This window comes from Magallana gigas, chromosome 2 (genome assembly GCF_963853765.1).
Source record: "Magallana gigas chromosome 2, xbMagGiga1.1, whole genome shotgun sequence".
NCBI lineage: Eukaryota > Metazoa > Mollusca > Bivalvia > Ostreida > Ostreidae > Magallana > Magallana gigas.
This window is the reverse complement of record NC_088854.1, coordinates 28,750,879-28,768,824: the sequence shown is the minus strand read 5'-3', so window position 1 is coordinate 28,768,824 and position 17,946 is coordinate 28,750,879. Positions and strand designations below refer to the sequence as shown.

The window sequence follows — 17,946 nt, the reverse complement described above, 5'->3', positions numbered from 1 at the left end:
CCAAACTTCAAGCCTACAATAATGCTGTTGATTTCACTATACTCTGCTGAGTTGGAATAATCTGTGTCTCGGGAAAGGCCTTCACCACAGTTAAAATGCCTCCCATATACCCGTAATGTAACAGAAAATTGCAGAATCGCTCCAAAACGATTTTGGAGAAAATTAATGAAGTTGCATGGAAAATAACAGTCAAATTGTTCAGAACAAACCAATTTGAAGATGTAAATACCTTTCTTCGAAAAGTCTAAATCTATAATTGCATAATTCAACATTTTTAAACACCATGTTGACATTCGAAACTCGGGATTTTTATAGTAAATGCACTGTGTGAGAGTTATCTCCTGTATTTTCTTTGATGAACAGAAAAAAAAATTCCAATGAAAATTAACACGCATTTGTTTTATCGGTTCCAAGTTTATCCATGCAAATGTAATATCGTGGAAACATAACATAAAGAGGCTCCCGTATTTAGCGCAAGATAGTAAAATTCAGATGATTTCCCGAATTTTTGTTGATTATTAATTAACGAAGCTTGATTGAGAAAGAATAAAAACAAATTGGTAATCTTCAAGTACGGTACCAATGATGTTTAGAATATATAAAACAAGACAGTACTTCTCCGATTTATCGGTATTAAAGCTCCAAAATTCGAGTTTGCTATTTTAATATAGTAGTATAGATAGTAGATAAATAGTAATGTTAAGGATTGAGCTGAAATTCATTAAATTGAATGAAAACCCCCAAAATACACAGCAGGAAAGGCGCACCATATTTATATTGATCGAAAGGGACGCGCTTTTGCATAAGAACTAAACATGCATTTGAGATTTTTTTTTTTTTAGCTTTGCCGGGAAGGCCTAAGCACCTCTTGTGTCTATGTTGGGACATATGCGTTCTAGAAGGGGGCGGCGGCAAAAAAAAAATAAAAATCCAAAGCTAAAACTAGTGGACACCAACGATCTTTGAACATTTTTAAAATTTAAAGTCAGTAGCTGCACAGTTTTAATTGATAAAAAAGGACACTATTCTGCACTTGTGGTCAAGAACGTACAAGGTCTGTAAAATGCTACGCACCCAAAATGTTGAAATAACAAACGTACATACTTAAATACTATATTTGAATTGAAGTTTGCACCAGTACATGTATAATGAAGAACCACATTCTCTGACACTTTAACAAATATACCGACATACATACGAGGTACTTACCCCCTTTGTTTATTTTCTAAACATTACAAGTGCATTCTGGTGCTATTTTTAAAATGTTTGCAGAAAAAAGAAAACGCTGGCTGGTGACACCGAACTACGTTAACACATTATAAATAACGGTGAAAAACTTTAAAGTGGTATGGGACATCTGTTGATTTAAACAATAAAATGCTTTCTTTGATGATTCATTCGGGATATGAAGGTAGCGACATTGCAGTAAAAATACATAACTCGCCATAACCCGCTAACGCGGGTTATGTTAATTTTTCCTGCAATGATCGCTACCTTCATAACCCGCATGAATCATCAAAGAAAGCATTTTATTGTTTATATTAACATCTTTCTTTAACTAATTAATAAATTGATTATGAAAAGTTAGTAAAATTCACTAAATTACTGTTAACGTTCATAAGTACGTTAGCTAAAAGAAACAGCCAAATCGTCTCTTGTGAGACTTTGAGTCTGGCATCATCATGATTATTTCGTGCAGTCCGTGAGTTTACTTAGGTCACTGTAGATTCAGACCAATCGATAAACAGGGCGTGTCAATTTCAGTCCTGTCACTTTCAGCCGCTGTAGATTTCGACCAATCGATAAATGGGGTGTGTAAATTTCAGTTTGGCTGTTTCTATAGAGCTATGAATTGACTATATTTTTCCGTAAGAAAAAGAGGAAATTATACATGGTAGATGTAAATATATTAATGTGGATGAAAGTACAATAATACTTTCGCCTGTTTTAAATTTTGAAATTACAATATTTAACCAAAAAATAGATTTCTCAATTTTTTTTGAAAGGTAAAAATAATAAAATCCCCAGCGGGATTCGAACTTGTGACTTTTAGACTCGTAGAGAAACCTTTTACCTAATGCAATACGCTGTTATGTGACAAGTTCGGGAAAGAAATTTATTAAATTACACTTGATTTTATTGGGGTTTTTTTTTCCGAATAATAGTACGTCACAACATGGAAGTGGCCCATAGCATCTAAATTGTTTGACTTTAATTTATAAAATAAAACTCTTTTGTAAAACCACTAATTTTTTACCCATTATGGGTCTATAAACTCCATTAAATCAATAATAAGAGTAAATAGATCTATTCCAGGTCTTTTAATTTAAGTACTTTTAGGATAAGGTGTCGACACCATTCATACCTAAAATTGGCATTTATAGAACAGTAAATGTTGAAGATTTTGGCTTGGCCGTGCAGCTAATTTAGAAACATGTACCTGTCGTGGACCGACGACAACCCAAAATAAGCATTTAATGTGTGTGTGTGTGTGTGTGTGTGTGTGTGTGTGTGTGTGTGTGTGTATATATATATATATATATATATATATATATATATATATATATATATATATATATATATATATATATATATATATATATAAACACAATAAAATCCACAGTGGTCGGCAAGTTATAGATAAAAAGTAAAAAAAGAAAACACGAAAAACGTTCAATATTGAACGTTTTTCGTGTTTTCTTTTTTTACTATATATATATATATATCTATATATATATATATATATATAATCCAAAATGAGTAAAGTGAATCCACACAAGTATTAAATAATAAAAAATAACAGAAAGCCGATTCAAAACTCTACCGGTTTCATTATAATCTTCAGGAGTTTTTCGAATCGGCTTTCTGGTATTTTTTATTATATATATATATATATATATATATATATATATATATATATATATATATATATATATATATATATATATATATATATATATATATATATATATCTATATATATATATATATATATATATATATATATATATATATATATATATATATATCTATATATATATATATATATATATATATATATATATATATATATATATATATATATATATATAAAATTCATGCCTTGTTTGCAAATGTGATTTGTACTTCAAGTTACTATTATCAAAAGGGTATTTTCGAATTAATGGAAGAGCCAGTGTAACCGTCACAAGCGTGAACCCTGATTTTCGCTTGTGACGTTGCACTTCAACATTTTTGACGTCATAATAAACGAAATGAAACGTCGTAGATTTCTAATGCAAACATAGGGGGAAAGATACACTTAATGTTAATACATTCGAATTCTGATGAGCCTTTAGGAAATCGTTCTTTAAAAAAATGAACTCTTTGATGGTCGGACAGACGTTTGCTATAAGACTTATGATTGTGACGTAGCGAAAGTCACACTGTTTATGACGTCACAATTCCCCGTAAATATCGCAGTAACATATGGCTCATGAATGTAGTTCAGGAATAATGGCGAATGTTTTCACTGCAGCAAACTTACTGCCACGGTCGACAACACTGTCTGATTATAGGGGCCACGATGCCACGAAACATCGCGTGAACCCTCGAATATTGTCCCCTACCAGGCGAGCTAATCCGCACCCTATTGGATTAAAATATCAGCTTATCACTCAGAAAAAACCGGTAAGCATGATATTCTGATGTGATCAATGTTGTCTTTGTTTTGTTTATTTTTGTGTGTTTTCAATATAATTTTTCTTTTATTACCGATATTTTGATTTCTATTATAAATATTTCAAAATCCATTACGTATAGTCTTACGGTATTTGGCATCCCGATTTCCATCAAATAGGACAGAGGATGCCTGATATGCTGAAACATTTAGGTAAGACAATAAATGATTAAGATGTCCTAAGATACAGAAAAACACAGATTTTACAGGGGGAAAATAAAATTATTATTGACTTTATGACTACATGTAACAATGGTCTCTAACGACTGTAAATTAGCAACGTACTGTTTTGTGCTTTTCAACTGGAAATTTCATTTAAAAAAAACTATGCAAGGAGAACCGTATGACATTTTTCTAACAATCCTTCGTTTAAATTTATTGCATCTTTTACAGGTCACGTGAACTTCACATGCTCATTGCCAGTCATCCACAAGTTGGAATATGGTATTTTAAATTAAACTTAAGCTTTAAAAACTGTCGATTTCTTATTCATTTCAAATTTGTATCGGTATAGTTTGACCGCTAAGCCAATTTTCAAATAATCATAATATCGATTATAGTTAACGGAATTTTAAGTCTTAATATAAAATAATAAAAATATTCACGTAGTTATGATACACGGAAACTTGGCATCTTAAAAAACTAAAACTTTACTATAGTAATTCATAAAGCAACAAGTTTGATCCTTTTCCAATCTATCATTAGTTGTCGATGCAATAATTTTTATTTAATCTTAACACACCGTCTCCTCCATCAGGCAAACCCCCCAACATCAGATATACGGAGACTACCACGGCCCGGAGAAGCTATGTCCAGCCCTGCCGATTCCCGCAACTGGTCAAGATGAACCCTCACTCCAGGAAGACTAGATATGGCTACACCCCAGCGGCCTGTCGCAAGCCAGTCAAAGGAATAGGTCAGTTGTTTCAGGTTTTATCAAAGCATTATCATTGCAGTATTTAATTTAAGTTCATTTAGAGCCTCTACAATGTTTTAACAACGCATACTAATCAATCAAAAATTTCCTTACGCTGAAATTCAGTTAAATATCTAAATGAAAGTAATTTTTGTAAAAAGATTAATACAGATAAATAGAGTTCTCATTATGCACAGAAAATGTTAACTAACCTATCCTTAATAAAGCATAGAAGCTTCAGATCGTAACTTTATTCATAAACAATATATAAAACGTCTATCAAACAAAAAGCTTTTTGGTGGTTTGAAGGTAGCAAGCACTGCAGAAAAAATACCTAACCTACATAAGCGGTTTGTTTACGAGTGCTCTTATTTTTCTCTACAATGCTTATAGCCTGTATAAACCACCCAAAAAAAATCTTTTATATTTACATCTTTCTTGGAGCACTTTTTTTTCGTTTTTCCATATCAAGTGATTTAAAGTACATATATTATGGTTATTGTCGACCAGTTTGTTAAATAGAATAAACAGCCACTTTTTCCATGTATGAAAATGTATGTTTAAACTGCTTCGATCAATCCCGAAATAAACTATCCAATGTCAAATTCCAAATGTGCTCAAGGACGGTTTTAAAAAGTCAAAGAAATACAAAAATTCATACACTGGACAAATCGATAGAAACTGGTTGAATTGTAATTTGGTTTTGTTAATTGCTGAATTTAATCAATCAAAATTCTTTAAAAAAAAATAATATATTAGGGAGGCACTTTACTGAGTTGATGTAAAATTAAACCAAGGACGCTATTTAAGGTGGCTCTATACACCCACAGTTTATTCCAATTTTCAATAGAAGACCACAAAACACATACTTATCAAATATTAAAATGATGATAGGGATACTATAGGTATTTTTAAAGAATTTTTTAATGTTTTTTCGTGTTTTGTAAAATAATTTTTAAAAAGTTAACTATTAACAAATTAAGAGATTTTTTTGTCATATGTTGGATATTTCCTTCGGACATCTAAAAAAAAATTTAACACTTCTTAACCTTCAAAAATGTTATTATTGCAATTTCTTTTAGTATTTCCCCAAAACATAATTTTTCATATTTTCTTAATCGTCTGAAAAAGCTGCTTGATGTTATAAGAAAATGTATTTTAATAAATGTGACATAAATAATTGAATGAAAATCATTGCAAATAAACACAAAAAATATTTTAAATTTTACGTACATATTTCATTTTAGGCCTATATAAGTGAATATGTTCGCTTTAATGCAAAACTAAGTCTAATAAATAAAGGAGAAAAATAACTAATAGGATTTATGTTTCCCAACCTGAGAGAAATTCAAAGCCACCCTCCCATCCCCTTAAGATGGTAAGGAACATCTGCCGATATTAATGTGGAATTAAGTATATTATAATTGAAATACTTTTACCGGTTTAGAATTTTCTTTCATAGTATTCAACCAAAAAATACGTTTTAGAAAATTTTGGAAAGTTAAAAATGTTATCGTCCTCAACGGGATTCGAACTCATGACCTCAAAATGTGTAGTGAACCCACTAACCCACAGCGCTACGCTGTAATATGACGATATTGGGAAAGAAACTATTTAAAAAATTATACTTGATTTTATTGTTTATTTCGATAAATAATACGACCCAACGTGAAGGTGTCACATACCACATTGCTTGTAAGTAATGAATTTTCCAATAATGAAATTCAATCTATTCATTTAACAAATTTTTGAAAAGAGCGGTCCCCACACAATTCGCCTCAGTTTAAATCAGCCAGTACCGGAATTGCATGCTACCAGATTTACTTTTTTGCGTACTGCGTCATCAAAAAGTGGTGTATAGAGCCACCTTAAAACAATAAAACTTCAGTGTGTTTGACTGTAGAGAACACATGTACATTTTATCTAACCCATTGAAAGTGTTTTAGAGTGCACTTCAGTGCCAAATAAAAAAATCAAACCTTCTTCTTGTCAACAATACAGATATACTTGTAAAAATGTTCTTCCAAAACTGAGGATACCCCCCCCCCCTCCCAAAATTCTAGCAGCCACTGAATTCCAGAGTTCTCAATTTTCCAAACTGTTCTCCTTTTCAGTGCCCAACTTGGAGTTGAAAGAATATGACCCAGTCCCCGAACTCTGAAACACATTCAAAATTCCACGCAGTATATATCCAATGCTCGTTTTAACTAAATGAAAAAATAAAACAATATGATATTTTCATTGTATTTTAATGGTTGATTGCGGTTGCATTACAGTTTGAATTCATACTTTAATGCAAAGGTTTGTTATTTAAATAGTTAGATATACTATACAATTAATGTCATCCATCCAGATAAGCACCTAGAGGAAGAACACAGCATGAAAAAACATGTGATTTCATTTTGTGAGAAAAAAACAATGGTTCAATGAATTCCTCTTAAATTCATAGAATATTATTTGCATTGGAAACTATCCTGAAATGCTGATGTTTGAATTAATATATAACAAAAATATATGACAAAAGAGTGGTAAAATAAGTCTGTTTACATAATACCATTATAACCTCTAGTTCGTTAACAATCATGAGATATCTATAATTTCTCAAGACTGAGGAAAAAATCATTGGAAAATATTATCATGTTTATATATATATATTCAACATTTCAGTAATGAAAAAAAAAAGTTTTGTCAATATTTCTTTTTCTGGCTGAATACAGAGGTTTCTTTGCATTAAAAAATCATGCTAGCTGCAAAATTAAATTAAAAAATAAAATGCTGAGTCAATAATCAGCTTTCTCAATAGTAAATACTATTGGTAAATATACAATGTACATCTCATAACTTACTTTAAGTATAGCCTGGCATTAATCAAACACATATACATTGATGATGAGATAATGGTAAAAGGTTGATGAATGAAGGCAAGGTGTTTTCTTTACGGAGTCATATCAGTCTGCATATATAATATCCACAGCATTCTGATACAGACATCTAGTCATACAAATTCACTTGATAAATAATCTTTCAGTATGTTTTTTAAATCTGTGTACATAAAATACAAAATAGTATTACCTCTCAAACTAGTATTTATAACTGTATTCTTTGCAATAACAGAAAATAAACAAATTACATGACTCCACTATGAAAAAAAAAATACTCTCATTCAATAAAAAAAATAATAAATTAGAGTGATACTGTTGTAAGTTTTACAATACAATTCACAAGGATGAGGAAAGAGGATGGTAGATTGAATAATAAAAAATATTGTTAGTTATTGTTAAAAATAAGAGACACATTGCACCAAATTGTCTTTAATCATACACTTGAACCCTTCTATACATCACATATGTACTAGTAAAAAAAATAACCCCCCCCCCCCCCTTTAAAAAAACCCCAATATACATTTTTTTAAAAAGAATAAAAGAAGTATATGAGTTTATTAAACTAGTGTTCATGAATTAAATTGTAAATTGTTCATTAAATGGTGTTTATCTAACATTAGTGTTCTAGTGATCGTATACTTCACTGGGTATAGGAATTCCTCAGCAGTCCGGCAACAGGCACTTGTTAATACTGGAGAGTCTGCTATAACAACAGGCTCACTTTCTATATGCCAATTCACCAACCTTTGTATCTTAAATTCAACCTTTTCACACTACAGTACACACCAATCTTCCACTTGTTAGTGGTATGGATTTTGCAAATTTTGGATGTCTTTGTACACATACATGTACACGTTTTACATAAATGGATGACAAATATTGCAGTGATATTCTTAAATTTAAGACATTGAATGCATTTTTAAAGCATTGCACACACACACACACACACACAAACACTCACATAAACATCCACATTCAGACAAACAAGCAGCAACATTGTTGAAAACAGTAACAAAAAATAGGCTGCTATAAATGATCACAAAGAGAAAGTGAAAGTAGACAGGTGCAAGACAGTGAAGAAAAAAAAATCACAGTAAGGTAGACCAAAATCATGAACACAGCAGAATATGTGAAACCTGAATATTCTTAAAAAAAAAAACACCAAAACACATGGTATTTTGTTTCTACAAAAAACAGTCATACTGTGTAAAATAGTTCTGTCATCATCTGACTATCAGCATCTAATGGATAAAATATCTAGCTCACTAAACAAAAAACAAAGAGAAGGGTCAATTTACACATGTACAAAAGCTGAGCATTTAACTTTTATTTTCAAAGGGTTTATATAGGTATTTACATCATAATACAACTTATGATATCATAACTATCCAGCTATATTCATATCTCAAGTACATAATAACATATTCACCCTAACAGATGGTTAACCCTCTACACCTTTCCAATTGAAAAGAATAACATCATATATTTATATATGAACATAAAGATATTTACATGCTTATCTATATACCAAAACACCCCCCCCCCCTTCCTTTCTCCTTACAGTATATCTGAATTTCTGTCATTAGGGTGAATATGGTTCAATACACTTCTCTGATACAATCAATAAACATTTTCCAGTTTCTGTTAGTTGTATTTCCTTTCCACTATAATCACTCCACAGTGTCATAAGATCCCTTACAAGAAAGTTTCCTCATTATAAAAAGAAGCACAGGAGACTTTTGGAGATTCTGAGTTCTCTTCTGTCCCCCTTACAAGTAAGTTTGATTTAACCCCCCTCCCAGCAAAGAGTTGCTGAGAAATCTCCATCTGACCAAACAGCAGATGAAGTGGGATGAGAAGAGCAGGATAGTCCCTGCACTACATTGCACAAATCAAGAGGCCTTGCAGGCCGCTCTCCTGTCTTGTCATTAGACCTCGTCCTGATCATAGAAATGACACTGGATGTAAGAGGTGGGAACAAAGCCCTCCGAATTGTCATGTTTGCGAACCCGCGTCCACCCATCGCCTTGGTCTTGTTCAAGGACAAACATTTCTTCTCCCTCACCCATAGCCACCGATCCTTCATTTCCAGCTGAAAACAGAGACCTCCATCATATTGAACATATCAACTTTCTTCAATATCTGCAGCTTAATAAATATCCAACAAATCAATATTTCTGTCAGTTAATACATTTTTCTATAGCACTGTGTTTCTGAGGCCACACATCAGAAGCCAGTGCACATACCTTCATAAGGATAGAGAGTCTGTACATACCTCAGTAAGGATAGAGAGTCAGTGTACATACCTTCATAAGGATAAAGTGCCCGACAAGTTCCAATGACCGGGTAACCCTCTTCATCAAAATCCCCCTCAGGATGGTCAAACTCTCCAACGTGATCCCCATCCTCATCATCTATAGCTCTACAACAGCCAATGGAAATGTGTTATTCATGGCTTAATATGACTGGTATGTACATTTATTTACCAAATAAAAAAGACATACATATTATTTACATATTATGGTTAATACACTTATGCAGTAGATTATGTAATAATGATACTCTTAAAAAAAAAAATCTGACTTGTACCACAAAAAAAAAAAATTATGAAAAGCATCATTTTTGACAGAAGATGACTGATCTAAAGATGATAACTAGATGTCTTCTCCAAAGATTTTATAGATGAACACATGAAAATTGATGTGAATCAAACCAAAGATTGACATCATAAAGATGAATGTATAGAATGAAGCATGGCAATGGCATGAACAATGGATGATGGGAGAAAATCGAGGGAGAGTGTCAAAGTATGATGCAAGTTATATTAGTCGGAGAGATGTGTTATTCATTTAGTGTTTGCAGATGCACAATTCAATTCAACCAACAGCTACAATCATGTAAACCAATCCAGCCTGTTGGGTTTTTCTGAAGGTCTTTTAATATTAGGATTTGAAAATGATAAAATTGTGGCAATAGAGGTCCAACTTTAAAATCCTATTCATTGATATATGTTTTTTTTTTCAAATTTAATTGTTAGAATATATTCTGTTTTACAAATTCACTTATTTTGATTTATTTTGCATTTAAGTGAAAGGAAAGAGAACAATAAAGAAAAAATATTAGATGTTAAAGAGCAGATAAAATTGTTGAAAGGAAAGAAAATGTTAATCACTTCTTATCTTCCTTCTTCCTTAATTCTACAGCTCTGTAACACAATGTAATTCAAAATATATAAAAAATATTCATTAGAGACTTTAAAAGAAGATGTTTCAAGTTCTTCTAATAGCTTTAAGCAGAGTGTAAAACACACTTATTATATCTAATTAAAAAAAGCATCTGGAATATACTGAATAAATTCAAACAGAAACCAGCAATTATCAACAAGAGGCCCATGGGCCACATTGCTCACCTGAACAACAGTTCTTGGCATCATTCTCTTTCGAAATTTGTACAGTCCACTATTCTCATATATTCTAAGATTTGACAATACATTGAACAATACATAAAAAGAAGCCTACTTTTTGGGGCATCATATCCTAAGATTTAAATTGCTTCAACTAACCAATCTTATCCTAGCCTCAATGTATCAAAGATAACAAAATTGTAAAATGAATTAAATTAATCATATGAAGAGAAAGAAATTCAATGTGACATTGATACCAGGATATGAAGATATAAGGATGCTTATGTAGAAAAATAATTAAAGATAATTGTACTTCTTAAAAATATTTTTAAACATTTTTCCTTCATACACTAACAATTTTTAATCTACACTATCTTAGGATGCTTGAACAGTAATCTCACAAATTAAAATTTTGTAATTCTTGAGTAAAATATTTTCAAAACATTTTCCATAAATGTTAAAATTTCTTGGTGCCCCTGTATTGGCCTGAGGGTCACCATTTTAAGAATTTAGAATCTACATTATCTGAGGATGCTTGCAGAATAATATCACAGATTGAAGCATTGTAGTTCTTGAGAAGAAGATTTTTAAAAAATTTCCCATTATACATGTATTTCTATGTGGAATTTAAAACCCCCCTTCAAGCCCTAGTATTGATACATGGGTCATAAACTCTAAGTTTTAACAATTAAGAATCTTCCCTATAATTATATTCAAGCTTTGGTGTAAATATGGCATTTCTGGTGCAATGGTTCTTGAGACGAAGATTTAAATATATACACAGTAAAAAACGCTTATAATGCAAAGCCAAGGCGATTTTGCTTTGTTAAAAGCGTAATTTATTATATCCCGTCAATTTTACAACACGTAATAAATTCACAAGGAATGAATATCACTTCGCTGTAAGTGTCAATTCATTATAATAAGTATGTTTGCTAAATCTGTGTTTTATGGTACACCTATTTCACTGTTTTGTGATTATATCCTTTTAAAAAGAGTTTCATTTTTCCTAACAACAATTTAAAATCCAATAAGGCTGCTTTGAACCAGGTTTGGTCAAATTTGGCCTTGCGGTTCCATAGAGAAAAAGTCAAAATGGGAAAAGTTTACAAACAGACAAATGGACAGACAACAAGTGATCAGAAAAGCTCACTTGAACCTTCTGTTTCAGGTAAGCTAAAAAGCATAACTGGCAATATCATTTATTATTTTTACTTTAAAAAATTCTACTTGAAAAAAAATAAATTTATATTGAGAGAGGGTTTAATTTGGAGTCTAGCCTGAATTTGTGGGTCTCATGCAGTATTATTATTGGTCAATCTCGCATCACTCACCGTTCCTCCTCAAACTCCTCATCACTAACAAAAATAAGAAACCCACATCACAACCGTTTTAAACATGTTAGTAACTGTGCATCTTTCAATAAATTTTCATGTTTAACGAGTCAATGATTATGGTACAATATTTTGTTCTATGGGGATAGGAATAAAAAGCTGACATTCTTCTTCCTTACTTTAGCTACTACTGTTCTGCTACTGTAGATATTCTACTTTTTGTTTACATTTCAAATTCTGATGCAATCATTTTTCATGCTTTGAATAATTCACACATTTTTCAGATTGCACTTGGAATTATTATCTTTACATCCTGAATATATACATGTAAACGTGCGAAATGCATGTGCATGTCATGGACAAGCTGGATATTGAAACAATGAAAATCATTTTTATTTTTTTTTGTAAACATCTACTTGACCTCTTCCAACACCTTAATTTTTAAGTTAAAAATTAAAACACCCATAAATATAATAAATGATGTCATTTCTCAGTAGGGAAATTAGTTGTTTGTTAATAAATTTAAAAGATGAAATCCATAACCTAAATTATTCCAAACACTACCTTGCGCAAGCCAGTTGACTACCCGTAGCTATCAAGATATTGCTAACACTTCTAAAAGATTACAATGTTGCAGATACCAATGCATTAGCATTGATTAATGTTAGATATGTTTAAGTATGGTTAAAACTTCCAGTTAAACCGTACATGTTTAAATTTTTTTTTTTAGATGATTAGCATATATTAATAACAAGATTTCCCTGACATTAAGATATTTTTCTCCTAGATATAAGGTAAATGAATTTTGACATGTGATATACAAACAAGATCATTGCTGGTATTGAAAGCAGTGTGTTTTATAGGTCCATTTGTGAGTACTTGATGGGTCATACATCAATGCTTAGCGATAGGGATCTGCACACAGAGTATGAAACCCGAAAAATGATTGACAAACCTTGGAGGCTCTGGCCAATCCTCACTGAAATAAGCACACTCACTGACAGTTTCACTAAAATCATGCTACATTTTTTTTATTTTTAATTTTACTAAAAATATTAAAATCTATTATAATGAAAAATAAAATAAAACCAAAATGGACACCACACAAAATTGTCTTTTTCACACAATGTTTTCTTTTGCAACAAGGCTTGATGATCTATTCAAACAACAATGATTTAATATTTTAAAATAAATCAAACCATGTAAATGACCATGAATATCTGAACAATATCAAAAGTTTCTTTCCAAAAAATAAAAGTGCCCTAAAATAAAATTGATGAACGTTGAGTCATGTACATATATATGTGAATTTGTAGATCTGTGTCAAAGTCATGTATTGCAGATCTGTGTCAAAATCAAACAACTTTGAGGGAACATTAAGACAGAAAAAAATATTCTCATCAAAAGTGTTTTCTTTCTACACGAGATAGTGGGAAAGGGGACATCAAACAAAGAAGGGAAACTTTGAGACTGTTTGGGGGAATTTATCCCTTCACACTGATGTCCCCCAACTCAAAAGACCCCCCCCCCCCCCCACCCCCAACTCTCTATGAAGGACATATACTGATGTTAGTGAGTGAGGTCCCCTGAGATAACTTACGTGTAGACTTCTGGTTCATTGGGCACTATCTGTGGTTGTCCCGGTATGGACGTCTGGCTCATCTCCATGTTTGTACTGCTCTGAGATATTGAGTCGTCAGATAAACTGCTTCTCCTCTGTCCAGCTGGGGATGGTTTGCCATCCATGTTGGCAAGATATCCCTAAAACAATACAGGTCATGACAACTGAATTCTATAAAAAGTTATAAATATTGTATTGTGCTTATTTGGATTTGGCAAGTAAATATGACATGTATGTATGCATCATTTTTGTTACAGCTACATTTGTCTTCAACAAAATTAAAACTGGTATTTAACTAGACATTATTGACATTAAGATGAAATTTAGTTTTTCCAACACATTTTACCCAAGGGCACTTTATGGGTGAGCAGTAGTCGAAGGGCATTTTATCAGTACCCAAAAGGTCACTGATTAAAATCCTGCAGTGGGCACTTGATGTTGCAAGTTGAGACCTTGAACAAGACATGATGGATTGATGCTCCTTTTAAGGGAAGTCAATGACTCGTTTGTTTGGCTACACAGAAACAAGTCCTCTGGGGTTTTTGGAAAGGATTTAACTTACTCCGAGTGTGAAAAGTGAGCCAGACAGGGTCAAATGGAATAAAAATTCTTTTTACTGAGATCTTCTTTTTAACCTTGACAATTAGTTTAATTTTTATTGATTCACTTTCAGCCAAAATTATTCTGTGAGTGATGTAAGAGTCAGTCAGAGAATTGTAGAAAAACACTCTAAATATTTCACACAGAATTATAGTGACATGACTTCTGACCTAGAAAAATTTTGCACTCTATAGGTGAATCATGAACCTCACTGGGCCCAAGGGTGGGGCAAATGATATCTGGACAGACATTACTGATCATTATAAGGCACTGGAAAATAGGAGCCCAAGTAAGCAATTATAGATTTGTTAAATTACTTGGAATTTTCTCATTTCAGCTTGTAAACTGTCTATCTTCAAAGCATTTTCCTCTATCTTCTTTTCTAATGCATTAGGGTCTCCTAGAGCTGGATTATTGACATAGACATCTTTCATCTTCAGCATCCCTTCCCTACAAACATAGGACATATAGGTATAATGCACATAAGTAAGGATTACTTTACTTTTACAACTTCAGTGTAGATGTATCTGATGCAACTCCGTTATTGTACAACAGTATGACTTATCAAAAAACACAGAAATACAAGCAACATATACAGGTACTATAAAAATAAATTAATTCCAGTTATTATCGATAAGTAATACCTGTATAAAAAAATAACCTTAATTTTTGTAAAACTATAAGCCTTCAACTTTACAAAGATAAAAAACAAACAAAACAAAAGTGGGAGTAACCTTTCAGCTGTCTCTCTTGCAATCTCTTTTTTAAATTCCTCAATTTTCTTGTTGAGAGCTTTTCTTTGTTGATTTGGTGGAAGATCGCTAAAATCCTCTTTTGATTCCTCGCCCTAATAAGACACAATCAAGTCTTAAACAGTGGTACACAAGATGTCCTATAATAAAATCTTCATTAAATCCCAGGAAAGCTCTATTAAAATCCTACAAAACTACTTCACAGAACAATTTGTGTTCTCACAAAAGCCACACTTGTGCACAAATGCAAAATAGCAGGGCACAATTTTCAAATAGAGGTGTTTTGCAATTCTGCAAGACAAAAACAACTTAAAGGCAGCAAAAAAAAAAATGATGTGTACAATTTAATACTTGTACTATGCTAAATTAATCCATCTCAAATATATCATAACGACTGATATATACATATATAAATATATATCAAAAGGTGCATATTCTTTGTGTAAGTTATTTATGATAGTAAATGTTGACTTTCTGAATAAAATACACATTATCATGAAATTACGGTCAGGAACATTTGTAATTACAATTTTTCTGATTACAACCATAAGGATAGTATAAAAATGGCCTTCAATAATTTGAAATATTTAAAAAAAAGAACCTTTTTCTAAAAAAAAAAAAATTAATAAATTTCTGCACTCTCTTCAAACCTTAAACATATTGGTACTTTAATTAATTAGCATAAAATCAAATTGAATATGCAATCAGTGTGTTTTCAAAATTGAAATATTCTCTGTCTCCACTTATTTTCCTTACATGTAATTTTGTCCATTTCATTTTTATAATACAATTTTTTCATACAGAAAATGTAATTCAATTCAAGACTAGCACCAACAAGACTGTCTTTCTATTGCTGAACTGCTTTAAAACCCAATACCTTAAAGGCTTTCATGCTAACTGGTCAAGTTTCCATGTATATTGAATTCAAAAAAAGAATTTGAAAACCAAAATACAACCCCTCTGACATAAATCTTGATGCTGTACAGATTAATATATTGATAAACTTGGAGGAATGAAAAGGGGCGACCTCTGGTTTTGAATATGTAATCAGTCATGCAAATTTTAACTTGTTGTATGTAACTTGTGTAGTACGGGATGTGAGGTAGAGGGAAACAACTTGTGTACAAATAAACCTACCTGGTGCAAGTATTCAGTGGCATTTTAAACATTGAGACCATAGCAAGAGAACAAATGCTTACACATATAACTTTAAAATAGGCAATTCTTGAGGAATATCTATATTCTAATTCTCATTTTAAGGTACTTTGTCTTTTATGGCCATTTTTTAAAATGTCTTTTATTTTTTGGTTTGAAAATCATTCATTTTGTGCAACAAAAAACAATTTTGACATCACTATGAGTGCAACCACACACAAATACAAATTGCAATAATGGTGAACAATAGCAAAATGGTAACTGAAATAAAATAGTACAAATTACAAGTCAAAATAACCGAATAATTAACGTACAATAGCTAGAACTCATGCATTTGATATAAAATAATTGTCTACGACAGAGAACAACATGCATCAACTGGGCAGTGGGAGGGGCCTAGGGTCACATGACATGACCATGCCCATACATACCAACAATCCTATGATCTGTGTTGAAATGCAGGAGAAAGTAAATATATTGAGAATCGTAAGGTGCTTGATAGAACTTGATGATGTGATGGATGAGAATGAAGAGAGTTCTGGCTGAACTTTGCACCAAATCAGTTGTCCTAGCCATTACAGGTACTTTCGTTTTTCATTTTAAGAAAAGCAAACACCCCCCCCCCCCCCCCACCCCTTTTCCATCCATTGGTTCAAAGTTCAATTTCACCATCATGAACCCCCAAAAATGTGCTAAATGTTTGAATGGTATTAGTGCATTTTGGATAGCAGGAATTCGAAGAATGCATAAATACAATGTATCTACTAGTATCTATAGAGCAATTTCCCAAACACCTTTCATCTCAATTCAAAAAAGCAAAATCAGAACTTGTTCCATGGGGTAAATTTTCAACATAAGTGAAATAAAACAGGGAAAAATTTTTCTTAATGAGATACAACTTACTGGACATGACAAACATTTTATTTTCTAAAATAAAAACAACATCCAGTTTTAAAGAAGTATATATACAGTATAAACAACATATAATTAACATTTATGGCCAATTTCATGCAATGCAATCCATTCCATAATTCATGATAAAAATATAAGCCCATGCTATTCTAGAATTCCTGTTACATTATCATGTTAATATAAGGAGCAGATGAAAGAATTATGAATAAATTGCTTTGAAGATATTTGAACAAGTAAACATTCAAAGTTCATCAAATCTATAAAATCCTTTAAAATATATGAAAAATGGAAAACCAAAATCAAGAAGGAAATAAAATAAAGGAAATCAAGAAAGGAAGGGAACTCAGTTAAATTTCAAAGATTGTAAGTTTTGAGAGAGGCAAGGAGACTGCATGCTGGAAAGAAACAGTAACCCCTCCCCCCTTTTTTTTGTTCTTGAAATTCAATGGAGATTTGGTGGGTGTAAGTAAATAATGTTAATGAACTATGGCTGCTAGAGGGTGAATAGACAGGAGGGTTAATGTCGAGGTGATTAGAGTTCCCGAACCCAGTACTGGCGCACTTACTTTGTTAATTGTGGCCTGAAATAAAACAAGATAATCTACATTTCTACAAAGTTTTGGATGAAACTGAGACTCATCTACAGCGGAGCTT

At 31.8% G+C, this 17,946-nt stretch overlaps 2 protein-coding genes across 13 annotated transcripts in view; one reads left to right on the top strand and one right to left on the bottom strand.

Annotated features, from left to right (window-relative positions):
- Positions 1–3,429: 3,429 nt before the first annotated feature.
- On the top strand, positions 3,430–6,874 carry LOC117681879 (uncharacterized). Its single transcript, XM_034448314.2, has 5 exons — positions 3,430–3,668; positions 3,801–3,870; positions 4,111–4,161; positions 4,475–4,633; positions 6,748–6,874. The coding sequence occupies exons 1-5, from the start codon at positions 3,468–3,470 to the stop codon at positions 6,792–6,794; spliced, it is 528 nt and encodes a 175-aa protein (XP_034304205.2). The 5' UTR covers positions 3,430–3,467; the 3' UTR covers positions 6,795–6,874.
- LOC105324940 (formin-binding protein 1-like) overlaps positions 6,864–17,946 on the bottom strand; it is a 25,141-nt gene continuing 14,058 nt past the window's right edge. For 2 of the 12 annotated variants that reach the window (XM_066075985.1, XM_066075989.1), the window contains 9 exons: positions 16,812–16,826; positions 15,208–15,320; positions 14,791–14,923; positions 13,853–14,013; positions 13,208–13,231; positions 12,253–12,276; positions 10,688–10,720; positions 9,822–9,937; positions 6,864–9,607 (listed from right to left, as the gene is read on the bottom strand). In XM_066075985.1, the coding sequence (XP_065932057.1) occupies positions 9,444–9,607; positions 9,822–9,937; positions 10,688–10,720; positions 12,253–12,276; positions 13,208–13,231; positions 13,853–14,013; positions 14,791–14,923; positions 15,208–15,320; positions 16,812–16,826 (783 nt within the window). In that variant the 3' untranslated portion in view covers positions 6,864–9,443. Of the gene's footprint in view, positions 9,608–9,821; positions 9,938–10,687; positions 10,721–12,252; positions 12,277–13,207; positions 13,232–13,852; positions 14,014–14,790; positions 14,924–15,207; positions 15,321–16,811; positions 16,827–17,858; positions 17,874–17,946 lie in introns of all 12 variants that reach the window. The other 10 variants (XM_066075988.1, XM_066075991.1, XM_066075986.1 and 7 more) reach the window with 9 other exon arrangements.

Coding starts and splice junctions, on each gene's coding strand:
- LOC117681879 (XM_034448314.2), top strand. CDS start 3,468: ATGGCTCATGAATGTAGTTCAGGAATAATGGCGAATGTTTTCACTGCA. Junction 4,162..4,474: donor CATCCACAAGTTGGAATATG/GTATTTTAAATT, acceptor CTCCTCCATCAG/GCAAACCCCCCAACATCAGA. Junction 4,634..6,747: donor CAAGCCAGTCAAAGGAATAG/GTCAGTTGTTTC, acceptor TCTCCTTTTCAG/TGCCCAACTTGGAGTTGAAA.